General features: G+C 36.2%; 1 protein-coding gene across 2 annotated transcripts; it reads left to right on the forward strand.

The window, feature by feature from the left end:
- The first annotated feature begins 1,224 nt into the window (after window positions 1-1,224).
- LOC6651966 (homeobox protein Nkx-6.1) lies at window positions 1,225-25,027 on the forward strand. 2 transcript variants are annotated; one of them, XM_047011774.1, is made up of 4 exons: window positions 1,225-2,473; window positions 4,893-5,078; window positions 18,806-19,002; window positions 24,754-25,027. In XM_047011774.1, the coding sequence occupies exons 1-4, from the start codon at window positions 1,531-1,533 to the stop codon at window positions 24,970-24,972; spliced, it is 1,545 nt and encodes a 514-aa protein (XP_046867730.1). In that variant the 5' UTR covers window positions 1,225-1,530; the 3' UTR covers window positions 24,973-25,027. The 2 variants fall into 2 exon arrangements, with proteins under 2 accessions (XP_046867730.1, XP_046867731.1); XM_047011775.1 differs by having other exon boundaries at window positions 4,896-5,078.
- Window positions 25,028-25,381: the final 354 nt, after the last annotated feature.

Genomic DNA, 25,381 nt, shown 5'->3' on the forward strand with positions numbered 1-25,381 from the left:
AACTATAATAATGATGTTACGATATTCTGTATAGATTTTAGATCGAATTCTAACCAAGTAAACCGTGTAATTCGTAATTTGACTGTTTATTTGCCTCTTCTTACATATCAGAATTCTATTAAAGATTGTAATTCGATGAAATATATGTGTACATATTTATTTTTATGATCGGGTCTCTGTCGGATCTGTCAGTCGGGTCAGCTTATCATTTAACATTTTATATATGGATTTCATAACGTTTTTACAATTTAATAGATTATTTTTTCATGCGCGTAAATATTTACCTGTATTAGTTTAATTGTTTTTTTTTTCAATTTACATTTATTTTATTGTCAGTTTAAATTATTTAAATTAATGAACCCAACTAAAGCTGAGATTCCAACTTAATCTAAAGATGGGTACCCTCGATATTTATAGCATTTTAAACAAATAAACAGAATTCCACTGCCCACACACAGCCATGAAAATGCATTCAGACACAACGCCACATACACAAACACACGCACACACACATAGAGAGCACATATACATAAATATACACTCTCAGAGAAGTCTTAAATGCAACCAGTCCTAGCTTCAGGCCCAATCTCAGCCCTCTCAGGCTCCAATCCAATCCGATTTCGAAATAGTTGATTTTAATGATGTACATAATAAAATTCCCATTCGTTTTGTGCCAATGCCAATGCGTTCCATGTTCTCCATTTCATGTTTGCACGGATTTAGTCAGAGTGCGCTAGAGTGAAATGCCAATAGATTATGCCCTACTCTACCGCACTCGCAATACACTATGAGTGGAACGATGTCAGCTGCAGGGTTGGTTTTTCTTTGACTCTGACTACGATTGTGACTCTGCAAGAAACTGAGATTGTGCGTGGTTGAGCACCAGCAGCGGCAGCAGCAGCAACTGAATTGAAGTCGGACCGGAGTCAATTTCGAAATCATTCGTTAGTCTTAGCCCTAAACATACGGACACGCGCGGCAATCGGCTGAGATATAATCAGTTAAACGAAATTTGATCTCCGCAAATCCGGCGAGAAAAGTTAAGTGTCAACATAATATATACACGCATAATTTATGTATGTATATTTTTCAAGCTATTCTATAGCTGCAAACCTTTTTTTTCAAGTGGAAAAACAATTTGGAAAACTAAAAAACAAAAACAACATCCTGAAAATGTATTATCAAATATCATAATCTAAAAGGATTGTTAAAAGATCGTTGAAAACAGTGAAACGAACTGATTTTAAATTTTGAGTTGTGACATAACGATTTTCAAGTGCAGCTTTAAAACCGAAAAACAAGCTGGGTAGTCCGTTTCTAAACTCCACACCTGCGGGTGGCAGCAGCAGCAATCCCTCACCTCCGGCCACCATCACCGCCGCCGCATCGACCACAAAGCTAGCGCAGACCTTTCAACTCTCCGCCAATTCCGCATTCAATCTCGCCCTGCCGCCGAGTTTCTATCGTCTGCCCACTGAAGATTTCTCACCAACGGTCGACTTCTCGCATTCGCCACACACTGAATCAGAAATGGATCTGATAAATCCGTATATGAGACACCATACCTTCGCCGCCGCCACCCAGGGAAGTCCGCCGTCAGCAGCGCAGAGACACCATCTTGCTGCAGCGGCAGCGGCTGGCCTGAGCAACGGATTCGCCGATGTCCATGCTCATGCCATGGCGACAGCAGATTACCAGCAACAGTTGGCAGACTATCACAGCGCGGCAGCGCAGGCTGCGGTTGCCTACAATAACAACAACAGCAGTCCTTTGATGCTGCTAAAAGCGGCACAGACGCAGGCTGGAGCCACTATTGGCAAGCCATCCTCTGCAGAAGATTCTCCTTCGACTACCCCACCACCAACTTCGTCGCGTCTTCATTCGGAATCTTCCCCTTCCCCACGGTATGAACACAACTCCAGTCCTGGTGTGGATAGTGCAAAATCGTTTGCCCTCAGTCAACGCAGCAGCGGCGGGGAAGAGCCTTGTCAGAACAGTGAATCCACGAGCCCACCACCACCGGATTTCAGTCCCGAGAACTTGACAAGTCGCAATAGCAGCAAATTTCATCATCCACATGCCAATCCTCATCTATCCATCAATATCAACAATAATAATAATAACAATAATAACAGTATGGATCATAAGCTTCCACTAAGTTTTCTGGGTCCACCATTGGCTGCGTTGCATTCTATGACCACAGAAATGAAGTCTACTCAAGGTGGGCCTGTAGTTAACGGTGCAGGATTAAGCGTAGGTGTCTCAGGTGTTGGTGGTTCATCCACAGGAAATACCATGTCCTATGCCCACAGTCCAAATTCACACTTAATAAGTGAGCGCGGCGGTAGCGGAGGAAACTCATCGACATCGACTACAACAAATAGCCAAGGGGCGGCCAATCCACACGGCATCGACACCATACTTTCAAAACCACCGCCGGCCACATCAGCGGGTCTAAGTGCTTTAACGGGAGGTAAGTGAATCGGGCCGAATGTCAGAGCAGCTATGAAAGGGATCAATATTATATGTATAGTTACCTCGCCATTTACTCTATCTGTGGGTCGATCGAATTCTGTCGATTCAGTCTAGTTTTAAATCCATACTTTACTTTTCCATCACCTTTAGGTCCATATTTGGTATCATATAATTGATAAAGATTTTTAAATAGTACCTACAACATTATTATGTCGAGGATTAATGGACATTTTTGCCCTATGACTTATTGGAATATAAAAATTGAATAAATTTTAAGCTGATCCGGTTTATTAGGTTTGAAAATAAACAATTAAGAAACGTGCAATATTGATTTACGAAAGGTGTAATAATTTTATAAATAGTAACCAATTAATTTCATTTAAGCGAACCTTTCGGTATTAGGTATACAAACAATACATGCTTCAGCTAGAAATTCACAAAAAAACATACAGATTGCTATAAGTTTTAAATCTGACAAATTTTATTTAAGCATCACAAACAATAAAAAATGGTGCGTTTCCAATATTAATAAGGAAGGGCTAAAATAGAGGCATCGGATAATTACAATATACATATACACCCATGTATGTACATATGTGTATATGTACATATGATTGGTTCTACAAAATAATAAAAATGAATCCGACTAAGTCATTAAGCAAAATAGTCATTATTCGTAGTGTTAAAATTTGTTAAGTCGAACGCTTTTAACTCCACATGTTAGTAAGTATTATACTTATGTATCTATACATATACATATGTTAAAAAATCGTTTCTGCATTTGAATGATTAATCTTGATTAAAATTTAACTTTAATCATCAAATATTCGTTTTACGAATGAAGAAAAAATATCAAAGTAATAGATCTTTTATTTTTTAAAATCTGCAGTTGCAATCTTTCATATATTTTTTCGCCTTAGGTAGTTGGAATTCCCCAATTACTTTTATCGTTAAAGATATGTTATGGCCATTACAGCTCTGGATTCCTAAGCGAAATCTACTGCTGATAGAACTTGGTGGTTCTTAAAATAGATTCACAGACAATTTACTTGACTTTAAGGCTGCCTCTAACTTAAAACCTTCTATATTCATAAGATTTTTTGACCTCAAGCCGGCTAAAACCCGGTTTTGTTTAAAAATATGAGAGTAATGAGAGAAGAAAAGTGATTTAGACCCAGACTAACCATATTGACAGACTTAGAAATACCATTTGGCTTTATTTTACATTTTGGTGATTTCTGTTATGTTCGTTTTATAGTAGATGGCATTGCCACTATTTATATGTCTACAATCACATTCGGTCTTAAAACAAATGTGTTTTCTAAGCCAATTGAAAGCAAGTCCCTAAAATGTATCTAAAAATACTGCATACATACACATATGTATTTCATAATTGTCTAATATATACTTTTTAACATCATTTAAAATCTCACAATGGACATTTATTATACAATTTCAAAAAATTATTTTGAATAGACATTATGTATGCCCTAACTGACAAAAGAAAAAATTGTATACCTATATTAAAATGCTTTGGAAACGTGTTTCGTAAAATTATGAACAAGGCAAATAAAGAAAAAATGAGTAAGAGTTTTCTATATAAAATCCGGTTTGCCATGATTTCGTTTTTCCACTCACCTATATACCCTACACATATACCCGTTTTCATTGGGCACAATTTCCAAAATAATAATTGCAAAATTGCCACAAAACGTAATGAGATACGCTTTGTATTTAAGCGTTCGAGCAATTAGTTGTCAAATTGTTTGTAATTAAATCAAAAAACGACACATAAAAAGACGTGGGGCAAATTGGGATGGGGAGGGCATAAATATATGACGGTGTCGTTTCAGTAAAATGATTTGGTATTTTTTTTTCACTTTTCGGTTGGATTGGTCTGGTTTTTTGTCAGTCACAAAAATGCGTACCAATTGTGAGGATTAACAATGATGTAGTAGTGGATCACCCTCTACAAAACAGGGTGCCGATAATGTGCCATAACATTTTTAATTATTCTTAACGAGGGCGTTTATGTGATTCGACTCTCGTTTGTTTTTTTGTTGACGTTCGCTTTTGGGTTTGTATTTGTTAAATGGCTTTTCGAAATTGAAATTGTTTTCATTCAGTTTTTTTTTTGTATCTCTTTTATAACAAATTATTTAATAGCTTCTAATTAATTCGACAAAACTCACGCGGGGGCGAAGCAGGAGGTATATAAATAAATGATTTTGCAGGATTTCTAAGTAGATCATCAGCTTTTCGGTTTGCGTTTTGTGTGTTTTGGTCGGAAATTAATATTGAATGTATTTTATGGTAATTAAATTCGTATATGGACCAATAGAAAAGTCAAATGCTTACGAATATAATCTTGTTTAGCACAATGTAAACCAGATTTTCTGTCTATTTTTTGTTTTCAGCAGGAATCCCTCGCTTTTCAATTGCCGCCGCTGCAGCGGGCATGGCCCAGTATCTATCCCAAAGTCAAGGGGCTCCACTCAAGACCCATGCCGGACATATAGTGGATCGTACGCATCTTTATTGGCCCGGTTTACAGGGCCTGGTGGCCAATCCCATAGCGTGGCGCGAACGTCTCTCCAATACAAGTAAGTGAAACCTTGAATTTAAAAAGCTCACTAATTTGCAAATTGATCAACGCTCGATCAATAATCAGGGCACACAGAGTGCGCGTAATTTGGATACGATTGTTGTCAACATTCAGGCACACCTATTCAAAAGCCACTGGGGCGCAGCGACGACGACTTCCTGTTTTTTTCATCTTTCGTTTTGTGCGCCTCCACAACGCGGTACCGTTAACAAAGCGCAGCGAATGAAGGCCTGCTACGAATAATGTCATAATAATGATCATGATCATGATCGTCTGGTTAAGTGATTACCAATATGATTTACAAACGAGCCACAACCAATATGCTTACACAGAGCTGCAATCGGCACCAAAAAGTCCCTTACTTTGTTGATTGTACAACTCATTAAAAAGAATCGAGGAATCACTTTAACACGATCAGCGCGCAGAGATCGTTCCGAAAGTTCAAAGATGACTTCACATAAAATATGATGCTGATGGGAATGCCAATACCATATTCGATACCCAAGTCCGATACTTCTCAATTTTAGGCAGATGAAAATGTAATTTATTTGCAGATAAAAATAGAGTCGGGAAAGTACTTATCTTAGGTATTGAACATTTCAATGTGATATTTTGAGGTTTCTAGCCATTTGTCTCGACTCACGATGCTATCTCTAACTGCCCTTCTTTTGCTCATTTTTTGGAATCTGTACGTTTTTGATCTGGTTACTTCATTATTACATTTATTTATAACACTGCTTTTCTCGTCACGGACTCACACTCACACTCCCAGTCGGAGTCGGAGTCGCCTCTTAAGCTCATTAAGTAATCGCTGATGTTGAATTGCGTCTCTGAGAAACTCGTTTTTCTCTTTTTCCATTTATTTATTTATTTAACTTCACTTTAATGTTGATCATCGTTATCATCATCTGGTCCGCATTGGCAATTGATTTGATTTAGTGCTGTGGGCTACTGCCAGGGAGCCATCAGCAGAATCGGAGTAGCAACAGCTGCTGTTTGCCTTTTAATTGCGGCTATGACTGGGCAAAATATTATAAGGTCGGAAATCGTTAATAATTTTCTTGTATTGATCGGAGCCAGAGAGAAAAATGTGTATGTTTTTCTTGTGTGTGATTTGATTTCTGAAGTGTGTCGTTAGTCAGTGGAATTTTCAATGTTTGGTAGATCTTTGCGCCTATATGCATTAAGTCAATATTGATTTAATTGATTTGCTAAGCAGAGCAAAGTTGCTTGCCAACAGATGTAATCAGTTTCAAAAAAGAGAATTTCAAGAGATTTAAAAGGATTCCCAGCCATTGTAAAACAATATTATAAGATAAGAAAAACCAGAGGGCCGGTGTTAACTTCGACAGCGTCAAAGTTACACAAACTTGCACCCTTGCACAAAAGTCACTGTCACTGGAGCTATATAATATGATAGGTATAATAAACTCACTAATATTAGATTTCACGAGAATAGCTCAAAAAATAACAAATAGCTCAAAAAATAACAAAGTTATTGTAAAAAGTCACTTCTCGTGACCTTGCCGTTTGTATGGGAGCTATATGATATAGTGGTCCGATCCGGCTGAATCCGAGATATACAGCCCCTGCATATATGTACAAGCCTACATACGAAATTTCAAAATTTGGAAAAACGTTTTGTATGTTTATATGTGCTATTTTTAGTCCGATTTGGATCAAATTTGGTATTTTGCTGGATATTAAAATAAATCGGACGGACGGACAGACGGGAAAGGATAAATCGACGCGGCTGCAGATGCTGATCAAGAATATATATACTTTATGGGTTCGGAAAGTTCCCTTCTGCCTGTTACATACATTTTGGCGACTTTAATATACTATTTCACCCTATGGTATATTTAGCAAGCGAATTTTCACCAATTAAAAATAGCAAAGAAAAACATTGCAAAGTAGATTGAAAACTAAAGACCATTAAAAGTCGTTTTTGTGTTTGAACAATTTTTTTAGAAGAACTTCTCCGATTACATTAAGTATATATGGATATATATTTTTGAAAAACATACATTGCTATTTTTACCAACTATATTTAAATGAAATAAATTTATCTTTAAACTTCTTAAATTTATAAATATATTTCAGCCCATTAAAATGGAAAAAAGTTTAGGGCAAATTCAGAAGAAAATCAAACAAAATATTTTTAAACGAAATAAGTAACTGGGACAAATTGTTAATTTGTGTCCCAATTTTAAAATGAAAAAAAAAAAAAAAACTGAAGCAACTTTAAACGATCGAATAGCCCTCTCCTTTGTTTTTACCAATTCCAATATACGAGCTGCCATTTATTTAAGCGTGTTTTGGAGCATTTGGATGTCCAATTTGCCCGATTCTTGAAAAATGGCTTCTTATAAGCCCTTTAAATTTGCAAATTGCTTTCCGTGGGCATAAAGCCGTTGAATCAGATGCCTACAAGATTTTTTATCGGATTTGGGTCTAGTCTGCTTGTTGACTAGTCTAAGCTTCTGTGAGTTTTGTTGTATGGTTGGGTGCTTTATCCAGCTAGAAAATGTAAGCATCCTGTGCAAATGGCACGAGAACGATCTTGCACAACTCAACATAGTTTTGTGCATTTATTTTATGCGTTCAAAAACACTTTAGAGTCCTTTCAATAATCGGGAATTCCGTCCATATAATTATATAAAAATTTCTGGACACATGAACTTGTTTTGGAGCGCGCAATATCGAATTTAATATCGCTACACCTCGGGTTTATCCAAATTAAACATTTTTGGTTACTAAGAACAATATTTTTCCACACAGCTCAAACTGAGAGTACAAAATTTGTATTTGTTGGCAAACTTTAAACGAGCGGCTCCAGTTTCATAAGTTTTTTTCAATATAAAGCATTATATGATCACTGCAGGATTTATGCACACGTCTCGTTGATATCGATAGAGAAAAATTACTCCCTATTTGGGATGAGATGATATTTTATTTGATCGCTAGATTTCATATTCAGTTGTTACTCAATATTGGGCTTGGGATTTTTTCACGGTTTTTTTATTTTCGCCAACATGTTCTGCAATTTTGCTAATTAAGATCTCCACATCACACAGTGCCACAAATCGTCCACGCTCTCCATCGGATAAGAGTGCGAAACTTGGCGTTTTAATACAAAAAATAGTTATGAATAGCAACAAAAGTAATAAAACCTGAAAATCACTTTTTTTTTGTTAATTCTAAAAAATTAAAAAAAAATTTGTTATTCAAAGTACCAATTTCATGTGCTTATCTAACCACAAATGACAGCAAAGCAATCTGTCCCATTTACTTATTACGTTCGCAAAACTCGTTGGCTTTTAAAAATTAATGTATTTGGAACACCCTGTGAGTGCCATTGAGTGAATTTCTCACTTTGCAAAATACGTTTATCCTCTATGATACAGTGGTTTCTGTGCAATTTAATTGCTTTTTGCGCTTAGTCTATCAATAGTTATAAACATCTGTAAGGATAATTGTAAATTAAGTAGCCAAGGGTCGCATTAACTATATAAATATAATTAATATAATTATATAAATATAATTAACTCAGATAGTATTCGAGAAATACACATACCAATTTGCTTTAGTTGGAAAATTTAATGGAAACTAGATCTAGGTTTTCTTGGTCTGCGAGATCTATGTGTTAATACGGGCAAAATAAATATGGCTAGATCGATTTTTCTGTTGATGCTGATCAACAATATACATATATACTTTATGAAGTCGAAAAACTTCCTTTTGCATGTTACATACATTTTGGCGTTTTAAATATACAAATGGCACACTATGGTAGACGTTATAATTAAAAGTGCACAGTTTGTCAATTTCAACTTGAGCCATCACCCAAAACGTGCGATTCATGTAATGCATGGTAAAATTTCTTTTTAAAAACATGTTCCATGTCTTACTTGGAGATTTTACTTGTTTGCTATTGAATCATTTTTCTGGCTCATCGTTTCCACATAATTTTTGCTTCAATCTTAAAAAGAACATTGTCATAGCCAAAAATACACCGAAATTTCCCAATTTACATAAATACATATTCGTATATTTATTTATTTATTATTTCAATATACATATTTATTGCTAAGGATGCGACAGCTGTGTGGCCAGACAAAAGGAAGAAGAAAAACCCAAAAGCAACTTGAAAAGCAAAAATAAGTACCCAAAAACACACAAACAAAAAAAAAATAAAAACAAAAGAAGGCCAACAACTTTTACCGGAAAAGTTAAAGCAGCCTTCCATTTATTTTCTGTTCCGCTTGCTCCAAATACTTACATACATATACACAGACGCATATATAAGTATGTATGTATATATATAAATTGTATATAGTAAGATAAGGGTAGACACAGACATGCTGTGAGAATATGTTGCCACATTATTATCTAGAAGAAGGCGAAACTGAGAAATGAAGAGGGTGAAATGTAGCAGAGTTGAAGTATAGTGTAGGCTGTATGTGCGTGTTTATGTGCTTGTAGGCTGTCATGTTAACAAGGCAAGAGGACGCTTTGTATTCATGTATGTATATGTATGTGTGTTATGTATGCTGTGTGTGCAAAAGCTGCGCACTGAAAATGGCGCTGGCTTCATTTAAATTTTTATGTATGCTTTGCGCATAAATGTATGCTACAGTTTTTTTGTTATTTTCCTCCATGTTTATTTTTTGTGTGCTTTCCGATTTTACACATTCTTATTTCTTATTAATAATGTCATTGCATTTTATTAGCCAAATTCCGGTTGAATTCTTGTTTGCCATTTGATTACGTATTAAATTAATTTAATTTAATAGTGTGCAATTCGATATATGTACATACATATGTACATATGTATGTATATTTACATATCCCCACATCTTGAATATCTCTATTTTATCATTCGGTCCTTTTTCTCTCCTACGTTTATCGTATAATTTGCTTCACTACAATTATTTGCTTTGCCATTTATTAAATTGGTAAATTTGTTTAATTTATTTGAGTTCATTGCGCTTTTATGATTGTTGCACCGGAGGGGCTTACCGTTTGTTTGCTTAGCTATTGTCCCATATGCTGGCAGAGAAAATTGTTGACAAACAAATATAATATGCTTAGATAGAATTGTGTTGTAGGGGTAGGTTAGTGATTTGTCAGGCGACAGTTGTGTATGACTGGTCAATGATTCATTGACATACATACCAGTCAATATAACCAACGCGCCAAGATAAAGTATGAAGCCATTCGAAATTGGCAAATTTCGACAATTATACGTGTATACCTCAACAATAGCAACAAGGGGAACATACCTTTAGATTCTTTTACTGAAGTGTTTTAATAAAGGGGCTTGGCATATGTAAGAACACGATAGATAATGAGTATTACATAATTATTTCAAAAACTGACTAATTATACTAAAATGTGACAATATGTTACTGGGCAAAAGGACGTTACGTTCAAACAAGTTTTGTACTCGAATACAGACGAATACAAGTATTACTGTCACTCACTCTAAGTGAAAACAGTTAATATGTTGTACTCTCTTCTTTTGGATTAATAAGTAGTACACTTTCGATCAAAATTAATATATCCTTTTAAAAAAATATATTGTACAAATTAAGCTTCGCACAGTGGCCTATTTCGATGAAGTTACTCAAACAAATGTAAACTTTTAAATATCAGTTTCAAACTTGAAATATTACATTTTTAATTAACGATTTAATTCTTCAATTAATTCACGTTGGCCTAAACAGAAATCGACAAGTCAAAATAATCCCTGAAAACGATCTCCAAAAGAAATCGAAATATATTGAAAAGCCAAAAAAAATAATAGCCAATAATAATAATAATAATTTTCAGATATGGGAAAACATCAACTGAACTCAAAACAAAATATATCGAAAATATTGATTCGAAATAAATTATAATAACTATTTATTCATTTAAAAACTTGTTTTATTGGATTTAGATTGTATCTACATTTATGGAAAGGTAGTACCAGTGGATTGAATTAAAAAAGTCAAAAAACTTAAATCGCGCGGAATTGTTTATGTTTTTTTGTTTTTAATATCTTTCATTTACAGAATTGCTAGATAAAGTCGAGACCCAGCACTATTTTAAAACCGTGGGATAAATGAAGTAAGTAAGTCGTCACGCCGACTTAGGTATACCATACATCAGTAAAACAAATATTTGAAATTTATAATAACAAATTCATTTACGTATTTTTAAAAAATTCAGTTCACATGCTTTTTACAAGCGTATCTTAGTATTTCGCGCACTCAAGCACCCTAGCGCCCCCACCAGCCAACGGCCAATTTTTAGTCCGATTTTGATCAAATATGCGTTGCAGACTTCTGACCAAAATGAATATCCACCTTTCGCAAAGGTATTCAAATATTATACTTTAAGTTCGACAAAATAGTACAAAGTAAATATAAATATGAGTATAATAAGAAAATTCAAAATTGAAAAAAAATATTTGGAGTAAAATGTCATAATCAATTCTGTATTAAAAAGTATGTATTATTATTCTTTGGTAATAAACAAAAAAGTTGAAACTTGGATAACTCCAGATATATGTTTAAAGTTTACCACTTGTGCGACTTGTCGTCGTAGTCCAACAACGGCGTTCTCCATTTTGAGGCAATATAAGACAGGAGCAATAAGGAAAACACGTTGTTGCCTATCTGTTGCGTTTAATTAAAATTCAAGTGGCATTTTGTGTGTCGTCCTCAGAGTCACGGGGAGACGACGGTAAACCCAGAGCCATAACCGAAATCGAAGTCACAGTCGGAGTCTTCCTTCATTTCCGCCCTGAAAATTTGTGCGTTAAGCTTATAATCGGCCATAAAACAGGTCATAAAACAATGCAATGAAGATATTGCAGGGATAGCACGGTAAATGCTGGAGGGCGTCTGAGATAGATAGCAGTCACTTAATGAGCAACTGCTACTTGTGGCGAGGTTCGTAAATGAAAGGTGCAGATTAGCTGTTAGGGCTGAGGCAGACTTTTGTTTATAAATATTGTGATGACACGGTCTAGTATGCTAAAAATTAACGGCACCCTCCCAACTCGGGGATTTGAAAGCGAATCCATCAGTAAAACATCCTTGAGCGTAATATTTTCATATATTCCAGACTCTCTCTTTTTATATATATACCTACCATATAGCACCAGAGCCGGATTTTACGAAGAACCCTATGATAAATATTTTCACCAAGCAACCATATGTCTAAAATAAAATGAATTTTATGCTAGGGACCAAAAGGATCCTGTTAACAAAATGAGAAATGAAAAGAAATGAAAGAAATGAGGTCTGAAATTCAAATGATGTGCTGGAGTTAAGTTGGATCGTTCAATTTTTGTACACTATAAATTATTTATCAATAGCTGTTTCTCGGACAGATTTTCTTTCATTGAAGCACATGGCTGCGAAAAAAACTTCTGTATGGGCAAGAAATTTATTATTCGAGTCCAAAAAGACTTTAAGACTTACCAAATTTCAAAACTTATGAAAATAATACAGTTAACAGTTTGTTTTGTATGTTCTAGAATGTTTTATTTTTTGTTTACCATTTTGAAGTGTTAAAAAAATAAATAAATTACAAATATTATGTCCCATCTGGTTGCCAGCCCACTCTAGCTTCCAAATTGTAAAATTTTAGACCTATATTTCTCTTTGTTAGAATTTAATATTTGAAAACGCATTTGAAAGATTCAACTTCCAGCGCAGAGAAATTTTTCTCACACCTAAAACCTTTTGATGACAACGACTTTTGGAAAATCCTTTCGGTCATTAATTCTACATAAGTTAATGATCCAATTTCTGCAAAATGCATTGATTTCTAAAATATTTCACACCTGTCAACCGCCTTAAGAGGCGGTAGTAGCGACTAACAATCTGTATCGTCTATTCCTGTGGCAGTCAAACGATTAATAGAAGTTTTTCTTAATTTTTTTTTCGACTATGTCAGGAATTGTCTGTCGCTTATTTATAAATCCATTAGATCCCGCTATTTGTATATCAACATTTGGTATTAACGACTGGCGCCAGACTTTCTCTTCACATGAACCTGCCCCAGCTTTTCTATTCGCAGCTCTAACAAATGGCTTTTTAATATTTTCAATAACGAAACAAAACACACGCCTACCTCGCAATCGCCACCGCACCCCCCACGATTTCCAATTCATTGTTATTAATATCAATATAAAAAGAAGGAAAAACGAACACCATAAAAAAACCAAAGACAAAACAAAATATTGGAAAAATGGTAAAAAGTGCAAATGCAGCAACGCCAACAGGGTGACTTATGCGATTATAGACAACTGCCATTGAGTCACTGCTGGGTGCTGCTCACAGAGAACGAGGCGGACGTGAGGGAGGGGGACAAGATCCAGGATGAGGATGGCGTTGAGGAGGGGTCGACCGTGTCCGCCATTCCATTTCATTGCATTGCTTTTGAAAGCCGTGACATGAGCAAATAAACGCTTCATATTTGTCGGTTATTTATGAGGGTCCTTGGGACGCAGCTGTCAAACCGCCAACTCAATACCATCAGTTCGAAAGAGATGGCATTACGAGAAAAATACAAAAAAGGAACAAAAAAAAAATTATCACAGCTACAATTTTTCTTGCAAGGGATTACGTTTGTTACAATCCTGGGCTTTCGGCACTAAGGGCATCACGTCTCTTTGGCCCACATTCCCGTCTTCGTCCTCCATCCTCCACTCCATTTTCGCGCCATGTCTATTGACAAGTGTCCATAGCCGCTGGCTTGTTAAGCTTCTGAATTGTATGTGAAACAATACAAGTGCAACAAAAAACCAGAGGGCCGGGGCTAACTTTGACCGCGTCAATGTTTGTATACCCTTGCAAGTTTTTTGTGTAAAAGGTCTAATATTTTCGAAAAAACGGCTTAGGAAATAACGAAGTTATTGATCAAAGTCACTGTTCACCACCGATTGTTCCTATGGGTACTATATGATATAAACGCCCGATCTTAATCAAATTTGTCACAGTCATTCATAGTTATGCTAAACTGAGAAATATCATTTTTATGGCAATTGCTTCAAAAGTAACGAAGTTATTAACCAAAGTCACTGATTTCGACCGATCGTTCCTATGGGAGCTATATGATATAGTCACCCGATCTTGATCAAATTTGGCACAGTCGTTTGTTAGGGTAATAAATTCATAAAAATTTCATTTTACGACAATAGCTCACAAAATAACGAAGTAATTGAGAAAAGTCACTGTTCGTGACTTGTATGGGAGCTATATGATATAGTGATCCGATCCGGCTGAATCCGAGAAATACAAACTGTGCAGTATATACAAGCCTACATACAAAATTCCAGCTCCTTAGCTCTTACGGTCTAGGAGGTCGCGTCGATCCAGACGGCCGGACGGACGTGGCTTTTTGGACTCGTCTCGTTGTGCTGATCAAGAATATATACTTTATATGGTCGAAAATTACTTCTATGCATTGCACACTTCTGACCAAAATTAATATACTCTTTTTGCAAGGGTATAAATATCAAAGAAGCCATCTTCGGCTACGGCGAACTTTATATACCCTTGCAGACTTTGGCAATAATAATTTTAAATATTCCAAATTCTGCACACACATATGGACATATAAACCTTCAAACTCTCACTCTGTCTATTGGGCTAGACCCACAATTTCTTTCTCTTAGCCCTTGCCTCTGGTTGTATCAGTGATCGGCACGCATACACATATAGTCTATGAAGTGTTATGTCTTCATGTGGCTGTGTGTTTGTTGCGTCTGCTTGCTTTGCTCTGCTCATTTGGATTTGATTAAAATTTGGAGATATGGTGTTTCACATTTGAGTGTTTTACGTTACTAAAGTTCATAATGATACTCCAATTTCTTCACCGATTCTTTATATGGCACTTAATGATATAGTGATCTGATCCGGACAATTTTCATACTTTATCACGCAAAGCTATTAAAAAGATTGAATTTTAAGTTTCATCTCAATTACTTTGAAATTAAAGGCGTGAAGTGCATTCGCATTTACGGGCGGACAGACGGACATAACTATATTAACTCAGCTTCGGAGTGCTCAAGAATATATGTATTTACTTTATGGGTTCAAAAACGTCTGGGTTACAAACATCTGACCAATTTTATAATAACCTTTTCAAAGGCATAAAAAACCTACATCATAAATTTTTAAATAATTATTTATGAGCCATAAGCGCTTTTTTTAAAGTTTTTTATACCATGCAGCCTATTCCAAATTTTATTAAAATCGCTAGTGGGTAGTATTTTAAAAGAGTTTTCAATACATATATTTAGTCTTATCTATTTGAAATATTTATTTAACTCAGCGCGTGGTATACAATGTTCCGTAACAATAGCTTAAACAACTGAGGGACTTTGTTGCGGTTTGTCAATTTGTTTGTTAAATTTATAGATATATTCAATCGTTATACATATACAGTTCCAATTACATATACATAAATATATACATACCACTGATACCAGAGATTTATATACATACATACATAGTTTTTTTTATTTCTTATGTTTGTATGTGTATATGCATGTGATATCAGTGGTACGTTTTCATTTAAAATTTGTAACCGTCCCAAATTCTAAAATGAAACTAGAATCATTTGCAAAGTTTAGCCAACTACAAATACCTTAACCATAACAATTTAAATTATTAATTTCTGTCACAAAATTGCACCAAAGTATCATAAAGGGACATACACAAAGTTTTCGAGACCCACACACATACACATACTAGAAAAAAGGAGTAGACAATAAAATATATGGCATAGACTCCCATCCACTGCCAAATATCCACCTCTCATTTGGGAACAACTGTTGTCGATGCCCAAGCCCATGCTCATTCCAGTGCCCATGGTGTTCTGCATATTTAGTTAAATCATTTCACATAATTAGGGATCATTTAACAATGGGGTGACATTAATTGAAAGCAGAGTCAAGCAGCAACCCTGCTGCTACCGTTTAATTTTATAGCCACCCCTCATGACCATGTCCGCGTCCACTTAACTGAGTTTACGAGCATCCAGGGCACGTATATCTCCCACTTGTGGTCTCACTAACCGGGGGCGTGGCACTTCTTTTGTGGGCGTTCTGCTTTTATTGGCCTCTCCACCCTTATTTTTCACATGCCCTCTCGGCATCGCCATCGTCCTCATCATCCTCGTTGTAGTCGTTGTCGTTGCTAATTGATTTTAATGAAAGCCTCTGGGTCTTACGAAAAAGTTTAGTCCTCGACGTCGTCCATAAATTCCTGTGGTCAATTTTGGTTTGTTAATTGTAGCGACGTGTGTTAAAGGTGATTTTTTTTTTTTTGTTACAAATGGAACTGGGTATAACGATTGTAATTAGTGTGCAATTATTATTCGGCGCCTTTGACAAATTAAAAAATTACAATTAGAGCAAAAAAGTCTTCAATTTTTATAAGTACCTATACACAAAATGTAACTCAGTAAAACTTGTAATTTCAAATTATTTATATATTTATAAGTGTAGTGAGGAACGGTATTTCTCGTGATGCTTGATTCAGCGTGGTATTCAAAAATTTATATTTTTAAAATCGTTAAAAGTAGATCTTCTAGCATCGACCTCAAAAATCTAGTATTTTATCGCAATATCTTTAATGATAACTTTGTTACACAAATAGGGGATGATATGTACTTTTATGTTCTTTAAGGCAATATACCAATGTTTGTATCTTTAAATATTTCTCACATCCTTCAGCTTCTTAAGAGCTATTGGGATGAATTCCGAAAATTGGCCAAGTACCTCGAATAGCAATAGGTTAAATATTAAATAAAACTTGTCCAAATTATTAGCGACCGAATGACTTTAAGATGCTATCCGTATATCCGTATCTATACATTTATTTTTGCTCAGTGATTGTATCATCCTGTTCATCATCCCCTAAGACCTTGTCTCTTTCAAGCAGTCTCCACTCAAATTAGCATCTGACGCCCCATTATAAACAATTAATAAATGTCAACAAACTTTTGCCACAAAAATCTTTTTCAAACTTCTTTAAGGGGTCTTATAATGGGCGGTGGTAATGGTGTTTTATTATTTCTTAATTATAAATTCAAAAACGCTTGTAAACAAGGTACTTAAATGACTCTACAGGTTTTTGAAAGGTTTTAATAGGCCTCATGGTAAATGTATGTTTTATAAATAAGCAATTTTCAGCTTGAAAAAAAAAGGTGTATGTACCTTTTCTCTGGTATTAAGAAATTTCTATTAAAAGTTCCGTTAAATGTTTATGAAATCAAATCAATATTTCGTTTTGTTTCTTTATTTATTTTCAAAGAAATAAATATTTTGTTATTATTAAATATTATTATTTAAAATTATCTCTTTGATAATAATGTAATACAATTTTGATGAAAATTGGTTTTCAATAGAGCCTATTTTTATACCATACACCCATAGGGTGAAATGGTATATTGAAGTCGCCAAAATGTATGTTGCAGGCAGAAGGAAGCATCTCCGACCCCACAAAGTATATATATTCTTGATCAGGATCAAAAACCGAGTCGATCTAGCCATGTCCGTCTGTCCGTCCGTCCGTCCGTCCTAGATCTCGGAGACTATAAGAGCTAGAGCCACCAAATTTGGTATGCAGTCTCGTGTAGTATGTACGCTTATCGAGTTTGTTTCAAATTTTTGCCACGCCCCCTTCCGCCCCCAGAATTTACATAAAACTGTTTTTCTTAAAAAGTATAGCAGATAGAAACATCAAATTTGGTTTATATACTCGTTTAGTTAGCGCGCAGAAAATAATTGTTCCATTTTTTTGCCACGTCCCCTTCCGTCCCTGGAATTTACATAACTCTGATTTTCTTAAAAACTATGAAAGCTACCAACATTAAATTTGGTATGTAAGTTAGCCTAATAGACGCGCAGATATTGACTATTTAAAAATTTTGCCACGCCCATTTCCGCCCCCGAAAATTAAACAAAACTGATTTTCTCGAAAACTAACAAAGCTAAACTCACCAAATTTAGTATGTATATTGGCTTAGTATGCGCGCAGAATACATATATTTTAATATGTTGCCACGCCCACTTCCGCCTCCATAATTTAGAAAAAACCGATTAGCTCTTGCAATTTTTTGACCATCGAGATCAAATTTGGCAGACTAATAAATCTTATCTATTTCTATCAAACTACCAAATTTGATTGAAATCGGACTAGAAACATGCAAAATATACGTATGAACGTATTTTGCTACGCGATCCATAAGGGCAGAATTGGCCGTTGGCTAGTGGCGGCGCTAGAGTGCTTGTGTGTTTGTAGAGTGAGCGAGATAGCATATGGTATGAGGCATGTTAAAACAATTTAGTAGACATACATTTGGTTTTCGAAATTTTAACTATTTGTTTCACCTGGTGTATGGTATACCCAAGTCGGCGAGACGACTTACTTACTTCATTTTTTTTAGTTTTGGGTTCTTAAGGTTGCACTCGACTTACACTTATTTCATTGTAAAGACCAATTCGATTCCTTTTGATTTAGGTGGAGAAGTATTAGAATCATGTGCCTAGACATTTGCGAATATCTCGAAAGCTGCGCCTAAAAGGAATAAACGGATTTCACCATTATCTTTATCCACTTTAAATTATTCTAAACACATCTTCATTTTGAAAGTTTATTCCATGTTATTTACAGTGCAGTTTATTAAATTTGGATCTCTTATTAAAAATCTTTTCAGTGTCCGCCAATTTATCGCAATCGCATCAGCATCATCCTTCCAATGACAAGGATGGCAAGAAGAAGCACACTCGTCCCACATTCAGTGGGCAGCAGATATTCGCTTTAGAGAAGACTTTTGAACAAACCAAATATCTGGCCGGGCCAGAACGGGCCAAGCTCGCTTATGCCTTAGGAATGTCCGAATCTCAGGTTAAGGTAAGCACATGGAAGACCTATTGCAAATGAAACTCACATATAAAACCGGGCGGGGCAACCGACCATTTCTCATGCTCGTCAATGAGATTTTGTCTAAAAATTAGCATTTTTATTGAAACTCAAAGCCCGAGGATTTTTGCTAGTTCGTTTCAAAATGTCGCCAATGGTTCTCTCTCTCCCCTTCTTCTTTTTTGTTTCTGGTCTCTGTGGGTTTTGCTCTAAAGGGCAAAGTATAATGGATCCGCCCCGCATGAAAGTAACAATCCCTTGGCCGTCATTTTAAAGTTTCATCTCTTTTTTTTCCCATATTAAATGAACAAATGAATCCTTTGTGTCGTCAAATTTGTAGCCATCAAATCGGATGTAATCCGGAAACGGGGGTGAACGCACGTGTCTTTGTCGGAAGGTTTTGACTCTGCTACAGGCGTCGCGTGTGGGATTTACATTTGCGAGTATCTAAATATACGATTTGTTTTCGGTGTTTGCGGTTTTTTTCATGTCATTTAAATTAGTTGGTAAGTCAGGATAAATTAGTTGCCGGCGGTAATGTCTTAAATTGGAAATGGAAATAGCTGGAAAAAACATATTTGAGAAATAAGTAAATGTTAAATGACTTATGTCCTCCCACAATATTTTTTTTATCATGCACCCATACGGTGAAATAGTATTCTAAAGTTGTATGTATGTATGTAGCAAGCAGAAGGAACCTTTTCCGACCCCAAAAAATATATATATATTTCATTAGCCACAACGGCTGAGTCGATCTAGTTAGGTCCGTCTTGTTGTTGTTGTTTTTTCACAGATATTTGCCATAAAGAATTGACTCTGGTATCTGAACCCTAGCCAGTCCGGCGCATATAACTGATACGGCAAATACTTAAAAAAAAAACAAAGTTCTTACACTCTTGTCAAAGCAAAAAACCCTTTATGAAAAAAAGAATTTCCATCTAAGAACGTCGCGAGGCAACGTAAGCTATATAATGGTCATCCTATTTTGATCATCTTTGGTAAATTTGCTTTCAAGTTACCTAAGGTACACACTCCTAACTAAAGCAAAAAATATAATTTTTGCACGGTTACTGAAAACCCACAACGAAAGCGTAAAGGTATTGAAATCACCGAAACTCACTCTCAATGGTGCAATAAAAGAAGATACAGTATAATTTACAACTTCATTTGCACATTTGTGTAATTATTATTTGCAACATTATGCGAAATAAAAATACAATTAATATTTTTTGTATGTGTGTTGCATGGCCGCAGATCCAGATTTAGACACAGAAGCACAGACATGGCCACCGAGCGAGTCCCTTTCCCACCCTCCGCACGGTCCAACAACAACATGCAGAAGTCGACACAAAGCAACAACATTAGTTGGGCATCATTAAGGCTGCTTTTCATAGTCATTATTTTTTGGTAACAGCTGTGTCCATGAAGCAACGGGATTTGCCACGGAGTTTTTTTTTTTTGCTTCTTGGTGGGGCAAATGGTGTAGTTTGTTCCTTTGCTGGCAAAGGGGCTTGGAGCATGCCGTGTTTAAGGGTCTGTCGACATCATATAGCACCCACTTAGGTAGGGCAGTAATAGTCTTAATGTAAAAGATTGGGCAAATGTGTCCAAATGCTTCGAATCTAAAATACTTTCTTATTTAGCCTAAGCAATAACCTATACATGGAGTTTAACTAGAATTTGAACGGCTGAGTTACTGCTAATGAACTGATTTCATTCGTCAAAAGAAATGCTTTCCCAATCGGTTAAATAGAAAAAGAAAATCTAAAAATAGACGATAATGATTAATTAATTCTGTAATGAAAACAAAAAACAAGATCTTAAAACTTAAAGTGAAAGCGGACGACTTGGCTATCGCACCGGACAAGACAGTTTGCGACAGTTACCTATTACTCAGCTATTTGCTATTCCAAAAATTTGTATTCGTCAAAATTTCACAAATGGTTGGTACAATTTTTATAACCGCACTGAGACACACAGGGTTCTGAAAACATAAGAAAAATATCACCTTGGGAGGCTTTTATGGAGGACCAGAAAAAAAGAACAGAACCGAACCGAACCAAGAGTCAGGGTCCACAGAGAACAGAGTGCAAGGAAAAGGAACGTTGAGAAGATTCTATGACAGCCAACATGTCAAAGTCAATCAAATATTATGGCAATCAATTTGACGTGGTCACGTTACGCTTCGATTGGTTGGGGATTTATTTATTGCAGCATGGCGGTCGGTAGGGCCAAGACCAAAAGGGGAACATAACATGACCAGAACAGAACACAAAACAAAAGCAACGAAGAGAGAAAAAAGGCAAAAAGTTATAAAACTTATATGTACATATAACATATTCTTCTGTGCCTTTTTGGCACCACAGCAGGGGGTCACTCGTCCGTCAGTCTCTCGCATTGTACCGCTGCACACTGTCCTCTCCTTTCCTGCTCTCGGTTCCGTCAGGTGGTCGAGATAAGGATAAAAAGCGTGTTATGTAAATTTCCGTAGAAACCAAACGGAATGTCAAAATCAAACCTTTTTTCCTTTTTGGTTCTCCCTCACCCCCTTCTCTGTTGTTTTTATACCCTTGCAAAATGGGTATTGACTTTTTAGATAGAACGTTTTTCCGCTTTGACGCCTCTAGTTAAGGAAAGAGTAACAACTTGCAAGGGTATACGAATTCGGCACAGCCGATGCTAGCCCCGGCCCTCTGTATTTTTTTTTTGTTAAATATATGACTTTTTGGCCAAATTGGAAATTTATTTGTTTACGCGCATCCTGTTCTGGAGCTGGGACATAATGGACTATCGGTTAAGAGGCACACGGGAGGAGGACTTAAAAGTCATGAAAATTTACAACATGGCTTCGAATAGTGGAGGGTAGACTTTTTTTTTTTGTTTGATCGTCTGACAAGTTGTAGTTACTTTCCTATTGGCCGTACAAAAAAAACATTTATTTGGAAGTTCTGGCTCGTAAATTTTAATTCGAATACCAGATTCGCCCTCTTCTTATATATGTATTTACATATATGTACATATGTATATATCCCACATAAGTATGTCGTATATTTATGTGATTTTGTGATTTATATGATTTCTGTGGCCATAAACTTGAAAGCATATGCGCCACAATAAAATGTATAATTGTCTATCTCTCCTTCTCCTTCCTTCCCAGTCTCTCCCACTCTTGTTTCATGAAAAAAGTGTTAAGCAATGGCCGATTTTCTAAGATGACATACAAATGTTTTCCATTCATTATCACACAATCAAATCCATTAGCCAAGCAAACAAACCTACAACGAATTCTTTTTTTCAAAAGAAAGAAAATCAATTAGAGATTTCTGTCATAATTTTTGGCTCTTTCTTTTATTTTGTTTTATGAACTGATCTCTTTTATCGAGTTGTCATCTTGTCAGTTCCACTGTTTTTGCCAACTGTCACTTATTCTTGTGACAGCAGCCAGTAGTTAGGCGATTGGAGGAGTCGCAAGAAATTGACTTGGTGTCCAAGTTTTCATTATTCTAGTGCTAATTATGTGGCAGCTTTTAAAAAGTCGAAAAAGCATTTATCAATAAAAGAAGCTAAAAAGAACTAACAATAAGAAATATCTCTTAAATGTGATATTGATAGTTTTGTTTGGTTCCAGGAGACGAAAAACTAGACGAGATAGTGCGATATAAAAGAGACATCTTAGACATGTTAGGGCTTTTCTTATCTCAAAAACTACCTCAACACTTCAAATTCACTTTACTCTGGAAAAACTGCATAATAACAAATACGATTAATTCAATTCTTCAAAGTATCTTCCATATTATGCAAATGAAATAGAATTGTTTACATACATTGACTTCACAATCAGAGCGAACCGAAATTGTCATTACATTTATGCAAAAAGCCCGAGTCCAAAGAAATCACGAATCGGCTATAACAGCAAAACATGCAATAATATTATTGCATGGACTAACTACTACCCCTATGTCTCCCCGCCTCTCTTTCTGCCACTTTTTGAAATGTCATTAATAATGGCCACTGACGCCATAACCTAATTGGTGTGCCCGTCCCCAACCACATAGCAGAACAGGTCTCTGATGTGCCACCGCTCTTGTAAGAACGTACAAAATGGCGACCATTTTCATTAAATGGTTGCTAACACAAGGACGAAAGGACTCGAAGTCTGTACTCTCTGTGTGTCTGTGTCCAAAAACGGTTTTAATTATGATAACAGCGCAATTATTCTTGTCAAGATCATTTGGGCATCCAGCTACCCCCACAGCCCCTCCCCCTTCCCCCTCATCCCAAAACACACACACATACACACACACAATCATACAAACATATGCCTTCAGGGTGCTTTGTCTGTCATATTTTCGTCATCCTTTTCCATATCCATTTCTGTTTTTGTTTGTCAATTTGCATACTATCATCGTCATGGCTGTTTTTCATCTCCCACACACTGCCCCACGCCCCCTGCTCACCGCCCTCTCTCGCATACATGAACGCACACTAATTGAATATGTATGAAGCTTGTTGTTCTCGTTATTGTCGTCCTGCTCGCCATTGCCATCGTCGTCAATGTCGACGTCCTAGAATTTAATTTACACTCCACCCAAAAGTCATGCAGTCATTTGGCATGTCTATCAGGGGACCAGGGTAAACCCAATCCCTGCAGTTCCACTCCGATTCATCTCTGTGTCCATTTGTACTCGTCATGTCATCAACGTCCTTTGCCTTGCACAAAGTGACGCACATTTAGCCTGCAACTCGAGCCATCAATTCTTGATTCTCTCTCTTTTACTCACACTCGGTGTCTCTTCATCTCTCCGCTGACTATCTCCTTTGTGTGCATCATGTATCTTCTGCTTAGTGAAATTTTTCCACGGCCGACGGCCTCATTCTTTGGTAATTAATCATTTTCCTCATCATAAACGTGATTTCTTTTCGGTCATTCAAACTGGGCACAGTTGTCTCTCTTTCTCTCTCTCTCTATCTATGTATTTGTCTCTTTTTCCTTCTTTTTCTCTGCATATGTATGCGAGTAGTGAGAAAAAGAGTGTGTGAAAGGAAGTTAAATGTGCCTATAAATGGACCAATCAACTATCCACTAATGATTCCTCCTAAAAAACAAGCTAAATATAAGTTACTGATTTATACACATTCCCTTTACTCTTCCTTCACTTCGTCGCAAATTCTCTTTCCACTCTATGGCTAGCTAGTTAAAAACCTTTGGCAGTAACTTTTAAAATGCAAAATACTTCACCATAAATCGGTTGTATCATTTAACAAATGTAGAAATTATGCCTGAAAACCAAAAAGAAAAAAAAAAGAACCAAAACAAAAATCATCCAAGGAATGGTGGAGGGATGTTACCAAAACAAAAACAGGGGGTGACTCGTGGAAGCAACATATGTTACTCAAAAACCAAGTTCCACTCCGAGCCAGAGTCCGAGTGAGACCCCTATACCGAGACCGTAAGCGCATCCAAAGACGTTAGTCATGGTTTTTGCATAGTTTCTACTGTAACAGGCTGCTGCCCAGGGCTTAATATTGTCTTAATTGAGGGTTAACCGGCGTTGATGATGCGACTTTTGGGTTGTAAGGTTCCCCGCCCTTCTCGGGAACGGCATAACTCGAAGCCCCCGCACTTGTTGGTCACCAGACTTAATGACTTTGACAATGTTCCTCTGGCTCGTCTAATTACACATGGAGACTTTCGAGATTATTTAAAACTTCAATTAAAGTTTTGTTTCCCCTTTTTTACAGGTTTGGTTTCAGAATCGTCGCACCAAATGGCGCAAACGTCATGCGGCCGAAATGGCCACAGCGAAGCGGAAACAGGACGACATGGGTGGCGATAACGATGGCGATTGCAGCGAGACCATGGACAGCGATAATGAGAGTCTCGACATGGGCGAAACTCCAGCTCAAAGTAAACGATGTCGCAGTAGCGGTTCCTCCAATCAGGATAATTATCGTCATTGAAACGAATTTACACAATGCTTGGAATGAAATATAATAAGAATAGAAAACAAAATCAGAAAAGAAAAATCATAATAATATTAAATTATAAAAGCTAACACATAAACACACACATAACAACAACACAAAAAAAAGTATCGCTCAAACTATTTTTGAGTAATTGCTAACCATTTTTTTTAATAGAAGGTTTTGCCACTTTACCGTCTTTTGAAGACAAAATTCATTTCATTAACTTACACACTCTGACTATCTTTCTGCCTCCCGCTATCCATCTCTCTCTCTCTTTCTCTCTCTCCTTACATATACGAATACACACCACTGTTTTAGCCATACTTTGCATTTTATGTAAATAATTATGTTAATTAATAAAGCATATTATATAACTTTTTATGCCCTGTACCCGACTGGGTGC

Source organism: Drosophila willistoni (assembly GCF_018902025.1).
Source record: "Drosophila willistoni isolate 14030-0811.24 chromosome XR unlocalized genomic scaffold, UCI_dwil_1.1 Seg106, whole genome shotgun sequence".
NCBI lineage: Eukaryota > Metazoa > Arthropoda > Insecta > Diptera > Drosophilidae > Drosophila > Drosophila willistoni.